The 21,091-nt window shown below is 34.3% G+C and overlaps 1 protein-coding gene across 1 annotated transcript; it reads left to right on the top strand.

Annotated features, from left to right (window-relative positions):
- The first annotated feature begins 20,026 nt into the window (after positions 1-20,026).
- On the top strand, positions 20,027-20,526 carry LOC143602078 (putative disease resistance protein At1g50180). The gene is made up of 2 exons (XM_077079318.1): positions 20,027-20,215; positions 20,281-20,526. Exons 1-2 carry the CDS (start codon positions 20,027-20,029, stop codon positions 20,524-20,526), a joined length of 435 nt encoding a protein of 144 aa, XP_076935433.1.
- Positions 20,527-21,091: the final 565 nt, after the last annotated feature.

Below are 21,091 nucleotides of genomic sequence, written 5' to 3'. Positions count from 1 at the left end.
CGGCACGTTCTTAGTTAATAACGCTTATGCTAGAGTCATGTTTGATTCAGGAGCCAATTTAAGTTTTATAGATTATAACTTTTGTAGTGTATTAAACGAACCTTTAATCAAACTTAATAAAACTCTAAATGTCGAGACCGCTAATGGCGAAATCGTTAAAATCTCCGAAGCCCTAGAAAACGGAAAAATCTTATTTGCCGGTTACGTTTTGCCTATTCAATTACTACCAATGACTCTTGCTGGTTTTGATGTTGTATTGGGTAAGGATTGGTTATCCGACAACCATGCTCGTATCCTTTGCAATAGCAAGACCGTTGAACTTCAAGCCCCAGATAAACGAACTATTCGAATTGAAGGGATAAAGACGCTGGCCAAGTTAGTCTAATCTCCATGATAAGGCCTAACAAATGTTTGAATCAATGATGCTTAGCATTCATGGCCTACATCACCGAGGAATCAATACCCAAAGAAATCAAAAACGTTCCCGTTGTTTCCGACTATGCCGATGTCTTTCCCGATGAACTTTCTGGTATTCCTCCTGATCGCGAGGTAGAATTTAGGATCGATCTTATTCCTGGAACTGCTCCGATCGCCAAAGCTCCATATCGCCTCGCGCCAACCGAGATGAAGGAATTGAAGAAACAATTGGACGAACTTCTCGAGAAAGGTTTCATACGACTAAGTTCATCACCATGGGGACCACCGATACTTTATGTCGAGAAGAAGGATGGATCCATGCGAATGTGCATCGATTACCGAGCTCTCAACAAAGTCACAATCAAGAATCGATATCCACTTCCTCAAATCGACGATATTTTTGACCGACTTCAAGGTGCTAGCTTCTTTTCCAAAATCGATCTTCGTTCCGGCTATCACCAACTCAAAGTTCAATCTGAAGATATTCCGAAAACCTCGTTTCGAACAAGGTACGACCATTATGAGTTCACCGTTATGCCATTTGGACTTACTAATACGCCGGCTGCGTTCATGGACATGATGAACCGAATTTGTAAGCCTTACTTAGATAAATTTGTAATTGTTTTCATCGACGATATACTCATTTACTCTAAATCTAAGGACGACCATGAAAATCATCTTCAAACATTACTTGAAGTCCTTAGGAACGAGAAATTTTACGCCAAGTTCTCGAAATGCGAGTTCTGGTTGCACGAGGTGCAATTTCTTGGTCATATTATCAACGTCAATGGTATAAAAGTAGACCCCGCTAAGATTGAAGCCATCTCTAAGTGGGAGATCCCAAAGTCGCCAACCGAGATTCGAAGCTTCTTGGGATTGGCCGGCCATTATCGAAGGTTCATCGAAAACTTTTTCCGAATCGCTGTTCCCCTAACCTCCTTGACTCGAAAGAACATCAAATACGAATGGGGAACAAAGCAACAAGAGGCGTTCGATATACTTTAACAAAAGCTCACCCGAGCACCTATACTGGCCTTGCCAGAAGGTACTGGGGATTTTTTGTCTTTGGTGACGCATCCCATTCTGGTTTAGGGTGCGTACTAATGCAACGAAAGAAAGTAATCGCGTACGCCTCTCGTCAATTGAAGGTACACGAAAAGAACTATACGACTCACGATCTAGAGTTAGGCGCCATAATCTTCGCACTTAAGATATGGAGGCACTATCTCTATGGAGTAAGATTTATCGTGTAAACTGATCACAAGAGCTTGAAACACATCTTTGATCAAAAAGAGCTCAACATGCGCCAACGACGCTGGATGGAGACTCTCAACGATTACGATTGTGAAATTGTTTATGATGAAGGCAAAGCCAACGTCGTGGCTGATGCCTTAAGTCGTAAAGAGCATGAGAAACCAAAAAGAGTCCGAGCGTTGCGTCTAGAACTCCAAATCGACCTCTTTGAGCAAATCAAATCCGCGCAAACTCAAGCAATTAACTAAAACCAAATCTCCGACGAAAAACGTAACGGCACCATTGATTTGTTAGTCAAGGGTGACGATGGTATCCTTAGACTCGGTTATAGAATTTGGGTACCAATCGTTGGAGGATTGCGTGAGAAAATCTTAAACGAAGCCCATAAGTCCAAATGCACGATGCATCCTGGAAGCGACAAAATGTACCATAATCTTAAAGCAAATTATTGGTGGAATGGAATGAAAAGGGATGTCGCTTCGCATGTTGCAAAAAGTTTAACATGTTTGAAAGTCAAAGCTGAACACCAAAAACCTTCGGGATTGCTTCTACAACCCGAACTTCCCGTATGGAAGTGGGAGTTAATAACCATGGATTTCATAACCAAACTCCCGAAAACGACTCGACAACATAATGCTATATGGGTGATTATGGACCGTTTAACAAAGTCCGCACATTTTATATCTATCAATGAGTCGTACTCAATGGATAGATTAGCGCGTATTAATGTGAACAACATTGTTGCTTTGCATGGAGTACCACTATCTATAATCTCTGATCGAGACAGTCGTTTTAAGTCTCATTTTTGGAAAAGCTTCCAACAAGCACTCGGCACAAAGCTTAATCTTAGCACCGCCTATCACCCGCAAACCGATGGGCAAAGCGAAAGGACTATTCAAACATTGGAAGACATGCTTCGAGCTTGTGTGATTGATTTAGGTGGAAGTTGGGATGACCACTTACCCCTAATGGAATTTTCATATAATAATAGCTATCACGCAAGTATTCAAGCCGCACCATTTGAGGCGTTATATGGTCGAAAATGTAAGACGCCTGTGTGCTGGTCTGAAACCGGAGATAATCAGTTATCTGGACCTGAGATAGTCCAAGAAACCACCGAAAAAGTCATTCAAATCCGTGAACGACTTAAAACGGCACGTGATCGCCAAAAGAGTTACGTCGATGTCCGTCGTAAGCCGTTAGAGTTTAGTGTCGGTGATAAAGTTCTTCTGAAAGTTTCGCCATGGAAATGCGTAGTCCGCTTTGGCAAGAAAGGCAAATTAAGTCCTCGATTCGTTGGACCCTTCGAGGTACTCGAACGAATTGGTACCGTCGCATATCGATTGCGAATACCCGAGGAAATGCAAGGGATACACGATGTATTCCATATCTCGAATCTGCATAAATGTCTAGCCGATGAATCTCTAGCGATGCCGTTAAAAGATGTTGAAATTAACGAGAACTTAAAATTTATAGAACGTCCAATTCAAATAGAAGATTCAAAACTAAAGAAACTCAAAAGACGAACCTTGAAAATAGTAAAAGTAAAATGGGATTCCCGAAGAGGACCCCGAGTACACATGGGAACTCGATTCGGAAATGAGAAGCGTGCCCTCGATCCACCTCGAAATCCGTGCCTTGATTCCTCGTTTTACGTGTTCCGATACCTCGATAAACGTGCCATTCCTCGACGACATTCCAAACAAGAAGAAGGTGTTGTTCCGACGTCCCAACAATCATCTCGAAGTGCGTACCAAGAAGTGTTGATGCCTCTAGAAGCGTGCCAAGTGTGGAAAGAATAAGTGATCAAGCGGCGTCAAAGTGCTGCCCAAGTGTGCAGGGTTTTATAAGCCAACAAAGGTAGGCATAATGCCCGAATAAAATAACAATAAAATATTGTAAAGGCTTAATACCGTAAGTCAAAATTATACGCAATACCTCGAGAATAAAATAAATATATATAACAAAGAAAAGGTAGAAAGAAAAAGAAATATATATATGTACTAGTTTGATCCTCCCGTGTTACGGGAGTTTATTTAAAGTTTTGTTTTTAATCGTTTTGCTATTTTATGATGATTATTTTATTTTTTAACGTAGTTTTGTTTTAATTTAATACATATATATTAATATTAGTTTGCTATTTTATTTTTTAACGTTTGGGTCTTATTAGTTGAGATGTTTAGGTTTTTTATATTTTTAACGAACAAACATAAACGAACACGAGCATCTTGGTTTTTTTAAATGTACAAACATGAACACAAATATTTGTCTAATGAAAAAAGGGGCGTTGATGTAGTTGACGATGGTGGGTAGTATCGGAAGTTAACCGACGATGGAGATGATAGATCAGTAACGGAGAACATGCAAAGCAGATAAATTAAATTAGGATTTGATGATGAAGATGTTTGTTAATAAATGAGATCTTATAACCCATTTGAGGGCTATTACAGTTTGTTCAGACCCATAACCCGTGAAATCAATTATTTGATGATTAAGAGGTTATTTTACAAATAAATGAGATGTTATAACCCGCTTAAGGGTTATCCAGGTTTGGTGAGGCCCATGACCCGCGAAAATTATTGTTTAATTATGAAATAGTTTTACAAATAAATGAGATGTTATAACCAATTTAAATACTATCCGGGTTTGGTGAGACCCATACCCGCGAATTCGGGTCAAATGCATGAGGAACCTCCATTTATAAATCAAGCAATCTAATGGTTCTAGAAAATGGGGGGAACTGCCTGAGAGCGACACCTAGGATTTTATGGTAGGCAATTATATATATAGGGTAGAGATATTGTACGCTAATGCTTAACGTATGAGAGGTACGCGAGACGCTCAAAGGCAAAAACCTAAACGCTCAGAAAACGCTCACAAAAACTTAAACGCTCAGCCAAAAACCTAGAACGCTCAGAAATCGCTCAAAAAATGGTCTTCGTGAAAAAAGTAAAAAATTGATCGATTAACGATCCAAAACTGTTTTTTCGGTTAACCAATGATTAATTGGATATGTATTGACGATTCCCAGATGTTGAGATGTGATTTCATGGATCAATTCGTGAAAAACGGGATTCGCGTACGTTAATGTACGTTAAGGATTATCGTATTGGATCTTTTCACTAGATACACACACACACACACATACACACTAGTTTGATCCTCCCGTGTTACGACAGTTAATTTAAGTTTTTGTTTTTAATTGTTTTGCTATTTTATGATGATTTATTTTATTTTTAACGTAGTTTGTTTTAGTTTAATACATATATATTAGTTTGTTATTATATTTTTTTACGGTTGGGTATTTTCAATTGAGATGTGTATGTTTTTTAGACTTTTAACGAACAAAAATACACGAACACGAACATGTTGATTTTTAAATGAACAAACATGAACACTAATATTTGTCTAATGAAAAAGAGGACGTTGATGTAGTTGACGATGGCGGGTAGTATCGGAAGTTAACCGGTTATGGACATGATAGACCAGCAATGAAGAACGTGTAAATTGTAAAGAAGACGAATTAAATTAGGGTTTGCGGATGAAACTATTTACCAATAAATAAGATCTTACAACCCATTTGAGAGCTATTAGGTTTTGGTAAGACCCATAACCCGTGTAAATTATTCTTTGATGATTAAAAGTTTATTTCACATATAAATGAGATGCTATAACCCGTTTAAGAGTTATCCGGGTTTGGTGAGACCCATGACCCACGAAAATTATTGTTTGATTATGAAAGAGTTTCACAAATAAATGAGATGTTATAACCCATTTAAAAGACTATATGGGTTTGGTAATACCCATACCCGCAATTTCGGGTCAAATGCATAAGAAGCCTCCATTTAGAAATCAAGCAATTTGGTGGCTCTAAAGAATGGGGGGCAACCTGAGAGCGACACGTAGGATTTCATGGTAGACAATTATATAGATAGTTTGATATATATAAGTGTTATTTGTTATAGATATTATTTAAAGTATAATGAGTATACTTAAATAATAAAGAAAGAAATACGTTTCTTAAAGAAGAAGAAACGTTGGGATTTATAAGTAAACTAAAGGTTTATAAATTACTATTAAACTAAAGGTTTTAAAGTAAAAGAAGTTTTGAACTAAAGGTTCATCGAGGTAAAGTTTATAAAACTAAGACTAAAGGTCTTAAGTCGGATTTTATATCCGACTAACAAATAGTTATACTCGTACTATAGGTGCAAGATAGCAAGAAAGAGACACAAGGACGGTGTTGGAAACCGATCCCAATCAAAGGTGAATACACCCCACTTTTACAAACTTGTTTTCAAACAAATCAAATGTGTTATATGTAAAACTTTACATGAGGTTACATGTCTCTAAAAAACATTGTAAATAAGAGTATGAGCCTAGCCCTCAGGCTCTTGTATACGTTTGTCTGGATCCTTACATATGTGGAATGCGGTGGGCACATTGCACCATGCCTGGTCACGACCTCCAGCCACGATGGGCCGAACCAAAGTATGCTCGAGTGAGAATGACCTTGTGTATATTTATGGTACCTAAGTACGTCGAAACGCTGCGGTGTTTTGCTGAGGTGACCTAGTGTAGAGACTCGAATTTATAATGATATTTGTTTTAACTTGATTATTCCTAATCCAAGATGGGCCGAGGCTTACGTAGTCACGAGGGGTAATTAAGTAAAGAAAATATTTTGCGTCAGCATATTCACCAGCATTCGTTGCTGACGTATTTTCTAATATTTTACAGGTAACCAAGATTAGAGCTTGAAGGACGAAGAGCTCAAGAATGCGATGGCTCGGATATTTTGTTTGAATGTTAAAATATGATGTTTTTGTTAAACTTATAAACAAGTAAATCTAAACGAGACTTTTGTCTCGTCTTTTGTAATGTAAATATTTAACTTTAAATCTACATGTTTTTATAAAGTCTTCCGCTATTAACCCGTAACTCTGATTTATTTACAAATGTGGTACCAACTATGGATCACACTCCTAGGCCTAAGATGGGGGTGTGACACTGCCTAACGAATGAGCCTACCGAATGAGGGCTCATTCGTTAGTTCTTCGTAGCGAACCGCTTAACGAATGAATTAACGAATGTAGCTAATTCGTTATTCTTCTTTAACGAATTGGCATAGCGACTGAGCCTACGAATGAGGGCTAAATTCCTTAGTTTTCCATAACGAGTTACATAGCGAATTCGTTACACACGCCTAGGGTTAGGTCAGAGAATGTCAGAAACATTCTCTGACATCCTTAAATGCTCGTGCCGCCTTTCCGGCACCGTCGTGCCGGAAAACCAGGCAGTGGCCGAAAAAAAGTATTTTTACACCGTTTTTCATTGTTTTCGTCCCGTTCGATCCAGATCTGAGCTAGGGTGACCCCTAAGCTCGTATTTTGATCGGTTTATACCCGATTCTATCCAGATCTCGTGACTTTAATGATTGAGGGAGTCTGTTCATCGTTTTGCGACTAGATCTAACGGTTTAGGATCCATGTAATATCATACTATCATTACCTCGGGTCGGGATCGGTTTTTCTTCTTGGTTTCGGTTAGGTAAAGAGAGAAATATGAGAGAGAGCTTAAGTGTATGTTTTGGGTGGTGTATGGAATGAATGGAAATGGATGGATTAATGAGTAATTATGGTATTTATACTAATATATCTATCTATTCTAATAAAAGACTATAAATTTTACCACTTGTCAAGCTCATAGCCATCCTCACCATTTTCAACAAATTTTCATATATAGTCTTTATTTTTTAAATCATTTCAATATATGAATCCAAGTTTATGTTTATTAAATGTAAATACTAACTGAATTAGTCATTAGCATTAATGGTGAAATAAGGAAATATCAAAATTGAAGTTGCAGACCTGTTAGAATAAAATTTGAAAGTCACAAATAATTGCAAATTAAAAAAATAAAGGTGAATTATTGTCGAAGAATTTTAATTTGTACGGTAAACTACAAATTGTTTTTAAGCATGGATTCAAACAGCAGTGCATAATTTTATATATAAGATTAGTTTCAAATTTGGATTTAAAATTTTCTCATATGCATTTAAACTCATGAAATTTGTATAAATATTACAAACATGAAGAATACATATTATACATATATATCTTGGTGTTTAGCATTAAATCATTGAAGCTGAATAGTGTAATTATAGTCTATATGTATTATGATTTACTCTATGAACTATCTGTCATCTATTTATATGACTCTTTTGTGTAGCAAAAAGGGTTTTAGCAATAAGAATATGAATATTTAGTTTTTAATATTTTCTTCCATAACTCAGACCAAAATGCTTTAGAAACATATGTTTTATGACTTGATTTATACTTTTTCTATACATTCAACTATATTTAATTTAATATGTCTCATAAGATAAATTACTTAATTAAAAGCATTTGATATTTTAAACCAAAAAAATTGGTTTAGTCCCATTCCATTATTTTCGTTTCCAAAAATCATTCAGGATATTGAAACCTAAAATATCGTTTTCATCAGTTATTTACATAATTCATATATTATATTAAACTATACAAATACAAAGAATTGAGGTTATGTTAGTGTTACATGTTGGTTAGTACATAATTAAAGTGTTTATTATGGTTTATATTCAAAATAATAAAATATAAACAATCGATTCATTATATGCGGAATGAGAACAATCGACTTGGACTAAATCCTGATAACGCCAGCGACTAAGTCTTAGCCTTTAATACCTAAAAATATATATGATTTAAAAACTAAAAGTTTATTTTTGTTGACCCGAAACCATGAATTCTGACCCAAGAATCAACCCGAATTACTTCAGTTCAGGTTCGAGTTAGTATTTTCTTAGGCTCGAGTTTCTTGGGTCGGGTTAGTTTGGGTTCGGGTTTTCTTGGGTTGGGTTTTAGGTTACGGGTAAAAATGACAGTCATACTTCCAACTATTATATGTAACAATCACTACCTTCACTTTATGCAACTTAAAATATTCTAAAATTCTTTTAACAAAGAATAATCACTATTATTTGGACATGGTTATAAGGTTAGTATGTGTTTGTCATTTTCCTGGCAATTACATTCATATGAATGAAACAAATCATTTTGTTATAGTTTAATTTTCGGTTCTTATGTTGCTTGATTATACAATTTTTAGTTATAAAATATACAATCATTTAAAATTTTGTCATATACAGAATATTAATGACAACAAATTTATCATGATCAATAAATTTCAATTCTAAAGATTTTAAGGATGATTATAACATCAAAGTGTAGGTAATATGATTTTTGGAATAATCGTGTTTTTTTTATAAACATTAGCAGATGTTCTCAAATGATATCATATTAATTGATTAAAAGATATGATATTTTATGTGTATGAATAGTTTTTTGAATAGTTTCATGGATATATTATCATTTATCTAGAGTTGGTATGTATTTGGAGAACCTTTTTTGTCACACGGACAACTATACGTGGCTATATCGAGAGTTATAAACAGACCTATATGTTACCTTATTAAGATTTATAAGCAGACATGGACTAAAGATTTTGATTTTTGATAAAGAATATATACCTACTAATGCAATCACGAATGTCGTGTAAAATGAAGTTTTTACTTATTTGTAACATATTTGTGCAATCTTAGTTATTTAATTTCTTTAATTTTAATGTTAATTGTAATTGTATTAACAATATATGATCAATTTGTTGAATGTATTTCACTTAATGGTTAAAGTTTAAATTTTTCATCAATTACCCGTGTAATACACGGGCCTCAAACTAGTATATAAATAAAAATTATAACACTTATGCTTTTTTTCTTTATTCAAATATCATATAAATAAAATTATTGATGCATAACCAAAGTACATCATTTTAATCTAGCTGTGTCACATTTATTTTTGTCACATTTATTTTTACCTAAAGTTATTTATTTTTAAAAGATGAAAAATATCTTCCTACACCATTCAATTTTGGTCAAACCTCCTCCCTCAAATCACTCTCCTAATCAATTTTATCATTAAAACATTTCTTAAAAATAACCTCCTTATTTTAGTATAAATAAGAACTCCCTCCCACCCCTTTCATTCTTGCACCACTCTTTGACAAGTTCAAGAGATTATTTTTTTTCCATTTCAAATGTAGGGTTTTAATTATTCAAGTCTTCTTCATCTTATTTCTATTTATTTTAAATTCTTGTTCATACTAATTAATCAAATGGTCATATGACCATAACACAATCATGTCTAGGAATCCACATAATATATACACCATGGTGTATAGGGTGGATGAGACAAAGAACACAAGGAAATGATCGATTACACGAATGTCACACTTGAAATGTTCTTACATCTTTATTTTTCTGTTTTGAATCATTATTATTTTTTTGTTCAAATGACTATTTTTGATGATATATGCTAATAAATGTTATATAATAATATCCAAAAAAGTCCATAATTTTATTTCATCAAAATCCTTTTCGAAATCGTTAGAATATTGCTTTTAGCAATATTTCAGTTTTGACATTAGATATAGCCGTCAAAGAAAGAGGCATATCTTGTTTATAACAAACTGAAAAACTGCAAAACCAGATTCTTTGATATACTTCAATGAAATACGGTTCTAAAAACTATTTTTACGCATTTTAATTCATTCCTATGAATTCGCAATAAATATTTTAAAAACAGTGCGCAGATTCGTACCCTCTGATTTACATGACTGTTTTGGCCTATTTAGGTTACGAATCTGGAAAACTTTTCTAAGTGAAAGTTTTTAAAACATTCTAATTTAGTAGACTGGAAAGTCTTGATTTATAATAAAATTGTTTGATATTTTAAACACCTTAATCAAAACAGAATAGTTTGTTGTCCAGAAAACTGATTTTGTATTTCATTTTCCTTTTTGATCTTTTCCTTGTTTTTATCTTAATATTTATACATTAGATTTAATATTCTTTAAACTTTCCAATCTCACTAGTTAGTATTTAATTATTATATTTTGTTTATTTATAGTTCGTGAGATTCGATCGTTCATTTTCTTTAACGCACTTTCGGTTGTCATATCAAGTTTGGCTTTAATCTCAAGGTGAGTTTACATATCCCCCTTTTTCATCTTTTAAATTTTGGGGGTGGCATGTATACCCTATTTTAAATTACTCATTTTTATTTACTTATCTATTCATAACACAATTCAGTATATGTTTATGTGTGATTATTGCATGCTCTATGATAATGCTCTATGTGCTTAATTGTTTATTTTATGTTTGGTGGTTGGTATCTCATCCTCATCTAGTATGATCATACGTTTATCCAAGTACTTTGATTTCGTATCAATAAGAACGGGTCCACATCTATTTAGTTGTTTACATTTTCATAGGAATTGTAATTCTCAATATTAACATATGAATTGTGGTTTTTATCTATATATATAAATCAACTAAAACTTATGTATTCTCACCAACATTCGTGTTGACAAACTCTATTTTCATACATGTTGCAGGTACAAGTAGTTGATATTAATCCAGATTGAAGACAATAGTTTGACTTTAGGATATTATTCAAAATACGAAAGCATGATGTAATTGTCTCTTATTATTAAATTTGTATACTTGTTTGATGTTAATGAAATTACATAATTATTGTCACTTTAATTAGTGTCTTTTGAGCTACTGCCCAATCAATACGTTACGCCCCAGCATGTTCCGCCGCCTTTGGTCGGGGTGTGACACGTTTCCCGTTGTATCACGCGGGTACCCGTCCAATTAAATATAATGCGTTTGTATTTAGTTCCTTAACCATCCATTTTAAATCTCAAGATTTAGCAGTTATTCAATATTCTTAACAACCCATTCGTTCCCTTCTATATCTACATGATTTCAAAATATGGTTGTTCACACTTCCAATGTCCAAACAACTCCAATCAACTATATATTGACTTTTAAAGGTTAAACATAGTGCTTCCGGCTTTTAAAATTGATATGAACTCACCAAGACATTCAACGGCAACAATTACATTGTACTCAGTTAAGCATTACCAAGCATCAAAATCTTATCAAAACTGGATTATTCATTTTTCAGAGTGTAATTGTGAGTGAAAAGAAAAATATGTTACTGTTCATGAGTAAATTTAAAGAAATATTGTTCAAAACGTGGCTGTGAGTGGAGGAAAGAAAAAAAATATAATTGATAAGACATAAAAAATCATTATTATGTAACTGAAACTGAAAGAGAAAATATAGTGATTTTTAGTGTAAGTATAGATATGAAGATTGAGTACCTATTGTGAATACAGGTGCATAAGCCAACCGGTTCCTAACCAGTTTGTAACCGGAAACTTAACCGGTTACTACCCTATCCAATAAATACCGGTTTATAACCAGTTACATATTTTGGTCCGGAAACCGATTAATAACCGGTTACAAAACCGGCTTTAAGTTTTTTAATTATTTTTAATAAAACCGGTTTTTTTTGTTAACATTCCGTTATACACGAAACCGGTTATACCGGTTAGGGTTTTTGTGCTTGAAAACGGAGTAGTACCCAACCCAATTAATTGGTCTAGCCGGTTAGTTGACCATCAACCACTGACCGGTTATTAAATTAACCGGTTTATGCATCTCTAATTGTGAATAGTAAGTGATGCTCAAATAGTTCTAGCCCAAATCATATAGTTTGACCAAAATTTTCAATCCAAATTAATAACCACCCCCAAAAACTTCAGCCCAAATTCATTATTTTGACTAAAGATAAACCAAACTCATACATAAAACTGAAAAACCGAAATCAATCAATTTGTAAACAAAAATCAAAATTTTGGTTAGGGTATGAGCCCAAATCAACCCACGCACACCACTAAATTAAATACAACATACAAATTTTTGATGATAGAAAATTAACAACTTAGAAGCAGTGAACCACACATATATAACATAAGGATAATACCAATTATACATAAAACATTAATGTAGTAGAGGAAAAAAACAAATGATTCTTTGTATCATATACAAAACTGTAACATCCGAACTTTCATAAAATAATAATAATAATAATAATGGATTTATTGTTTAAATTTAAAATAATAAAATTTACTGAGATGAACTTATAAGAATTTGAAGGTCTATAGGCTTGGAGTATAAATATACCTTAAACCCACCTAAACACAACACCCTAACCTCATCCATTTCTCCCTACACCATGGCTACACAGTGTTGATTCCTCATCAAACAACAAGAATCATCAAGACTCAAGTTTGGTTCAAGATCAGGTTTAAAGCGGTTATTCTCAAGGTATGCTTTTGGAAAAAGGTGATGAAGTTTATGTTTGTTTGCCTTAAAATTTGGCCTAAACTTTTGTTGATAAGCCTAAAGCATTAAACTTCTTGAAATAGCCAAAGTTCGGCTCGTTAAAAAAAATGGAAATGGAACTAGCATGGCTTGGAGTAATGGGAAAGCTAGACTAAAAATTGTTAGCAGGTTAAAATAATAAATCTAGAGCCTTATATGGAGTTGTAAACAAAGGATTTGCACATGGGGGAATTAAGCATGGGAAGTAAATAATAAACTGAAAACTCAACGGTATATGCATCTGGTCCAAAGTTAAAGTTATCCAATGATTGTAGAGCCAGACTTGTATTCGCAAAATTGGTCAAATTAATTAATAGTCATGCAAGGTAGAGGTGCACAAGAAGGACGAACCTGGAACCGGACCTGAAAATAAAAATTCGGAACCGGTTTTTTTATATCTGAACCCGTACCCATCCTACCCGTATGGTACGGATAGAGTATGCATTTCAGTACCAAAACCCATACCCGAACTGGAATCGATTTGTACCCGGTAATACCCGGAACCAGGTTTTTCCAATACCCGAAACCGGGTTTTTCAAATACCCGATCTATACCCGAAATTACCCGAAAAATACCCCAAAAATGTACAACCCCTAACAAAATCCAATCTATACCCGAAAAAAAGCCCGAAAATCACGAAAATAGGGTTTTCTTAATACCGGGAAATGTTGGTAACCTAGTTGTTACTTTTGTTAGCTAATCAAGTTAGCACCGATAGTCCATTAACTTAAATAGTTAACGTTTAACAGTTGTTTGAGGTTCGGGTTTAACCAAAGGACGTTCATTTATGCCATTTTCATCATTCCTTTGTGCTCGGCTTCCTTCTCATCATCAGATAACTCTAAATCTTCGGAACAGTCTTCATCATTTTCAATGGACACATCATACCCTAATCCCTATCTTATAAAGATTATTGTTGTTTGGAACATAATCTGCAAACTCAGGAGCAAAAGAGATCAAGTTGCCTTGTTGGAAGGGTTCTTCACGGGCCAATATTTCATCCATAACCCTGAGTGGTGATCGAGTTTATGTTATCCATAAAATTGAACTCTCGCTTAATCTATACTATATAGTCTATATATATATATATATATATATATATATAGAATCCCAATAACCTTTTAAATTTTAAGAGGTCCAGTCTATAATGCCGTATGTACAAGTTTCAATGCATAAAATTTAAATAAATTATGATATTTTTGACATTACACAAATTACCACTAATCGTAACTTCTAATTGTTATTTTATATTTACAATAAATACCCCTTAAAACTTACGATATATACCTTTAAACTTTAGTTAACTTTTGTAATATTTAGAAATGTTTACACGTTTTACCCCTCATCTTTATCAAAAAATTTGACAAACTTACCATTTTTTTGCATTTTTCTATATTTTTAAGGAAAATTGATTTTTATTGGTCCAAACTATTTCATTTTTGTCGGCGCTGGTCTCAACTATCATTTTGGCTGGCAACGGTCCCAACTTTCACATACGTTGATTCCACCAGTCCGTGACTAACGGAGTAGTACTAACTCCGTTAGGTAAAAGCTGTTGTGTCCGTCCTAGTTGTCAAAACCAGCTAACATGAGCATCCTACCTCATATGGTGGTTTTGGTTATGGTTTTCCTTCCGAGCAATTTCCCCAGCCAAACACATCAAAGCCAACAAAGGGAATGGAAGATATCAACAATGGTTTTTCAAATCTCGACTTATTCAACGAACAGGAGGATCAGGATACTGTGATACCATCAAAGTTTGACTTAGTGATGACATCAGCATCTGGTTTAGACAATATTCCTTCAAAGACAAAGTTTCATAAGAGTCCAGTGGGTCAACCCGTGAGGCACTTTGGTCCGCCACATGGCTTCAACACTCCAAAACCCACAAATGAAAACCAGGTTTTGGATGATTACAGTTGGCTAGATGAGAATCAGTTACCTTATGCAGGGTCATATATCAACAATGAATTTGGTAATTCTTTTGATTGTCTGCCACAACCAACCAAGCTTTTGAACACAAGCAAGACTTCTTTGGTGATGGATTGCTTTCCATTCCCGGGTAAACAGGTTTCCACCACCGGCCCACCAACATCGGAGTTGGAAACAGAAACGGAAATGGACGGGTTGATTATCAGCTTCCAGATTAAGTCCATTGTTAAAGATTAGGTCTTGTTGCTTGTTCGTCTTTCAATCGACAGGAAGGTGCAATTAGGGTTCTTGAGTTGAGAGAATTTGGGGATTTAGGGTGGTGTATAATTGGGAATCTATGTTTGTAAAATGTTAGTAATAATACACAGCCGGTCCACATAGGATGCCCATGTCAGCTGATTTTGACAACTAGGACGGACACATCAGCTTTTACCTAACGAAGTTAGTACTACGTTAATCGCGGACTGGTGGAATCAACGTATGTGAAAGTTGGGACTGTTGCCGGCCAAAATGATACTTGAGACCAGCGCCGGTAAAAATGAAATAGTTGGGACCAATAAAAATCAATTTACTTATTTTTAAATATATAATTTTCTTAAAAAACCGAACCAACCATTACGACGTGTTTACTTTTTGTCTACGTTTCGATATAAAAATATTTCAAAACCGATTTGTCGATTATAATGTACAAGTCAATGAAGCATTAAAGTACAACTTAGATATGCAACTAAAAACCTATAAAATGTTTATAAACACCCATCGTTCTATTTTACATTATCAACTATGAAATCATAAAACCAACCCTCCTAATTATACAATTCAAATTACAAAACCATTAGAATAAAACCAACTCAATGTACACATAAACTTCTATGTAGTTGTAGTTTGTCGCCTCATAAACTTGATTTAAAGATTGGATGTTCAATGACATTGATACGGAATATCGATCCATCACGTGGTTTATGTAATGGCACAAATGTTTGATTTTACCTGTTTTTCCTTCATGTTTTTCCATCATACTAAGTTAATAATTTTTGTATTACATAAATTAGGAAATTGTATGGACAAAACGTAGAAAAAGTTTGAATCTTTAACTACATATAACATTGTTACTTTGTTAAAACATACGTAAGAGACAAATTTTTTTTTCAGTCGAAATCTACTATATAAGATGTAGCAATGCAAGTAGCCAATAAAAATGAATCTCAACCTCCACCAAATGTATCAACGAAACATGGGCATCAATCTCTTTGTTAATCTTTAGATAACATGTTCACCAATGATGAATGGTGGTTGAAAAATCATTATGAGATAATTAGAATATGGGAGAAGTATGACTAAAATTTATTATTCTAGTTTTAGTTTATTGCATTGTCATTATAATTTACTGAATTAGACAATAATTTTAATGCCAATTTTTTTTTTTAATTTCACATGTGTAATAGTTATGAAAAAGATATAACATATTGATGTTGCTAACTTGAAACAGTAAAAACAGTTATATAATAAAGTTTTGTAAAATATTATATGAATAACAAAACTAACTAAAGTACTATGATACAATATCTCACGAGTTGACTTATGAACCAACATAAACGACTACAACGTTGCAAATTGTCGTCTTCGTTGCATTGCGCGGACACTCTACTAGTGGTTTATAATTCTCCACTCCTACAACCACTCAAGAGCCCATGATTTGTACACATGCAATAAAATATTCAAATTTGATCACGTACGTTTATATAATAGACACAAAATTGAATCCTCGCTTAATGGTTTTGGGTACACTCTGAGTTGCTTTGTATTCTTTTTCACACATTCATTTTCCCAAAGCTTCCAATCGTGAAAATCTACCGCTCGAAGGCAACTTTTAAAGGGTCTACAAATGTTTCAGCAGATCTTGATGCTAGTGGCATTCATCCGCATTGTGAAAAGGTTGGTTTGAACCGCAATATATTGAACAACATAACGTATCCACCAATTCTTTAGGGATTAGCTAGCAGTCAATCGGGAATTTACACGCAAGAGGTAATTCTCAAAACCGCAAAATATTGAACAACAAGAAATTGCTGATAGAAAACATAGACTACGCGATAGATATGTTTATAACATACCCATATGTTTCTAATATACCCTCACTTTCCGGAGAGGTGTGGCGGTGGGCGGTGGAATGGTGGTTGTTATAGGAGGTGGGTGAAAATGTAAGTGGGTTTTTTGAGATAAAAGAGGTAGAACAAAATCCCTCATTCCTAGGAAAATCAAACTTCATATTTTAACCCAACCCTCGTTGTTATAGAAGTAAAACCTTTATAAATACGAAGACCTATGTTTTGATTATGGTTTTGCACTGAATTTTGGGGAGAATCATGGATTGATTCAATTTAACCAAATCATCACAGAGATGAAACACATACTATCATCATTGGCCCACCCAAGATGTTCGATTATGGTTGATTCAGCCGGTTGTGGTGAGAGATGGTGGCGGCCGGAGAGTGGTGGAATAAACGAGAGATAGAGGGGTTGGGTTGAGTTGGGTTGGGTATATGACTATATGTATTAATTAAGTGCTATATTATTGTAATAAAATAACTTATGTATAAAATAATAACATAAAAGACAAAAAATACATTATAGGACTCAACTAACGGTGTTAGTGAATTGGACTAAGATGACATGTTTTTTTAAACTACAGGAACAACCATGTGAAAAAAACGATGTCAACCCACATGAATGAATATTTACGGTTTACTCAAATGTATATCTAAATCAAATTTCAAGAATAACACAGTATCCATCCTTCTCACCTCGAGACCTTGAAGCGCCATATCATGTAGACTTGCGATTCCATAGTAGATCGTTGACGATTTGCTTCACATGTGTGTATGTGTGTGTATGAAATTATACATCTTTTCAGTACCAAAATATCTCAATAAAAGCATAATTTCGGCAGTTATGTTAGAATAAATAATCACTAATGTTTATAATTTCTATCTATAGGTAAATATAGTCAAATAAAACAAGCTGAAATACGAAGAAAACGGAGATAAACAATGAAATTCAACAAGACACACCCTATGGTGAATTAAGACATGACCATGTCTAGAGCATACGAAGTAAAGACAAAAATCATGAAACAAGACATGACCATGTTAACCAAGACACACCCCATGTTATCAAAGGCAATAAGAAAAGACAAAATAGAAGGTTCTGAAGCAAAACACGGCCATGTCTTCCCAAAACACGGCCATGCCTTCAGAACAAGAGAAAAGGACAAAACAGGAAGAGTTTGGACTGTTGTGGAACTCTATACGGTCGTGCCTTTCTTAGCATGGTCGTGTTACCCTTGAGTTGTACGGTCTGCCTAGCACGGTCGTGCCTTGAGAGTCTGATCGGCCTATAAATTGAATGCTATTGGACACACCTTGGAGGAGCATTCAATACTCTCTAACCACTTCCTTTCACCACCATTAATAACAGAGTTAATTCCATCCATCCAACACTTGAAGATTAAGGAGACTAAGCCTTTGAGAGAAGTCATTAGCATCAAAGATTAGTAATCCAAATTGGTTAGATTATTTCAATTTGATCATGTTTGTATCTATTACTTTGATAACTATCATTATGTCTGTTAGTGACTAAACTTCCATAGTATCATCTTGGTTTATAATGAATCTTAATTAAAGTTTGATAATGCTAGTAAAACATGTGATCGTTTTTTATAACAAATGGTTGTGTTGCAATTATCACCCGATGAGGAATGTTAAAATACTTTTAAAAGATGCCCTAGGTGCTAAGCTTGACGATAAGCCGAGAAATTGCTAGTCTTACGAAGCCTTGACGAACCTTAAATAGACACCAAGACCCCGAACACTCTTGTGAGGACTTGGTTGATAAATTAAGAATTCTTAAAATCAACCCCCAAATGTGAAGCTTGACAATAAGCCGGGGAACTGTCACTCTTGTCAGGGTTTGGGGAATAACTTAAGAAACTTTTAAAGAGCTGCCAAGATTCCAAGCTTGATGATAAGTTGAGAAATCGCCATTCTTGTAAGGGCTTGGTTGGGGAAAAACATGAATTTTAATACTGATATGGACCAAATGGAATATTAATAGTGATTAGCCATTTTAGAATGGGAAATATCAACAATATTGTTGAAACGGATTGTTGGTGTTCATCCACTAAGATCGGCTAATTACTCGTGAAGTGAGTGTGCAACATAACCAATTTAACGCAACTCTTGAGGGGTTATTACAGCATGAGTTGTATAATTGTTCAAAAGTTATGCGGGTAAATATTGGTAATTCGAGGTTAATCCTTTAAGAGTCAACTAATCTTAATTAGTATTTTTGGCATAATACGAGGGTTATTTTGCTAATGTATCAAGGACAATTCGATTAGTAATTTAAGGGATTGTCTCATATTTATAGTGAGTTAACTTATCTTTAATAAAAACCACTTGCTTACATAAAATGATGTTTTAGTAAAATGGGTCAAGAGTTATCTATTTCTTTAATTATCATGGAATAACATGACTAACTATGTTATTCTCACATTTAATCACCATAGCAAGCTCAAGATCACATGTTTACTAATAAACTATTAAATCTAGTTAAGAGGAGTTTTAACCAAGATGATACTCTTTTATCTTTGATTTTCTTCCTATTTTAAAATATAAACCCAAAAATATTATCCTTTAAATTTATTTCTCCTAGAACTTATTCACTAAAAACCAAAACATTAATGATCTCTACTTCCGGTTAAATAAATACAATGATTTAGTAGTAAAATCTATAAGTGTGTCCGTTAAACAACTTAGTTTGATGAAAACATTTATCAAGTATCAAAAGAGAAACAAACCGAGAATGAATATGTGTTAAAATTAGTAAAGCATATAAGAGATGTAGTAGTTTTATTTTTTAAGACAGAGGACACCATTATATGTACGTGAGGCAGTTATGCACAAAGAAAGAAAGAAGCATTTTGAGTCGAATTTTCCATCCAGAAATTTTTTAATATGTTACTAATGCTATCAAGCATAAATGAACATGTTTTTAAGCAAATCTTTAGCATCAGGAAGAAGGATAACAATGGTAAAAGAAGTGATTGTTATTGGATTTGTTGAAGAAGCACAAAAACTAGAGCGTCAACTAACTACGGTCGTCAACTCACTCGAAGCTGTCTTGTTTGTTGGTATTGATGGACTTTGCAAGACAACTCTTGCTAAGAAGGTTTACAATGATCTTGCCATTAAGGGTCACTTCTCTTCTCGTGTTTGGGTTTACGTGTCTCAAAAATGTAACCAATGGAAGTACTTTCTGCTATCTTGGGTTCTCTCATGCAGAAGCCTATTAATAAATCTTCTAAAGTGGATGAGCAACCGACAATTGACCAAATATGTGCATGTTTGAAAGAACAAAGATATCTCTTCGTGTCAAATAATTTATGGACTACAGATGCATGGAATGATCTCAAGGTGGCTCTCCCCAACCAAAGTTGTGGGATTAAAATACTCTTAACAATCCGAAACACAGAGGTCGTGTTGCTTGCAAAACCGGATACCCCCACTCCTTCATTTAAGTATGCATAATGAAGATGAAAGTTTTGAACTGCTCTGTACCAAAATTTCCATAGATGAAACCTTTCCTACGGAGCTGGTTGGACATGGAAGAACAGTTGCTATAAAGTGTGACATATTCCCACTTGCCATAGTGGTAATTGTCAAGAACTCTAAATCTATCTGGTAACACTTCAAATACTAGGATTACAAACCGAGATCAATTGTTCTTTTACAAGGATTGAAGAACAAGAACTAAATAAGAACTGAAGTATGATTGAGAATTTTACAAGAGCTCAATCTAACAAAATAACAAACTAATAGTGTGAGAGAGGGTAATCGGGTTTGAGAGAAAATAATGTGCTGCCTTTTTTCTTCTCAAACCCTACACTTCTTAATATATAGACTTCAGACATACGAGCCCTAACCAGAACCAAGCTCCTTGCAGCAGCTACAAGCCCAAACACCTTTAAGCCCATTGAAGCCCAAAAAACCCAGCAAGACTCTCGAGCAAATATGCACAGAACCAAAAAGTATATAATATTAAACTTATGATTATTATCCGGACTATTGGTTTTTATTGGTCCTAAGTATTTCA

The sequence above is a fragment of the Bidens hawaiensis genome, unplaced genomic scaffold (genome assembly GCF_021521415.1).
Source record: "Bidens hawaiensis isolate Kalapana, Puna unplaced genomic scaffold, B.hawaiensis_p1.1 tig00057877_1, whole genome shotgun sequence".
Taxonomy (NCBI): domain Eukaryota; kingdom Viridiplantae; phylum Streptophyta; class Magnoliopsida; order Asterales; family Asteraceae; genus Bidens; species Bidens hawaiensis.
The sequence above is the reverse complement of the archived record's forward strand: the minus strand, read 5'-3'. Positions and strand labels throughout refer to the sequence as shown.

Excerpts from the sequence above, each read along its gene's own strand:
- LOC143602078 (XM_077079318.1), top strand. The coding sequence starts at position 20,027 with ATGGTAAAAGAAGTGATTGTTATTGGATTTGTTGAAGAAGCACAAAAA. Across the intron at positions 20,216-20,280 it reads ACTTCTCTTCTCGTGTTTGG|AAGCCTATTAATAAATCTTC; the intron begins GTTTACGTGTCT and ends TCTCTCATGCAG.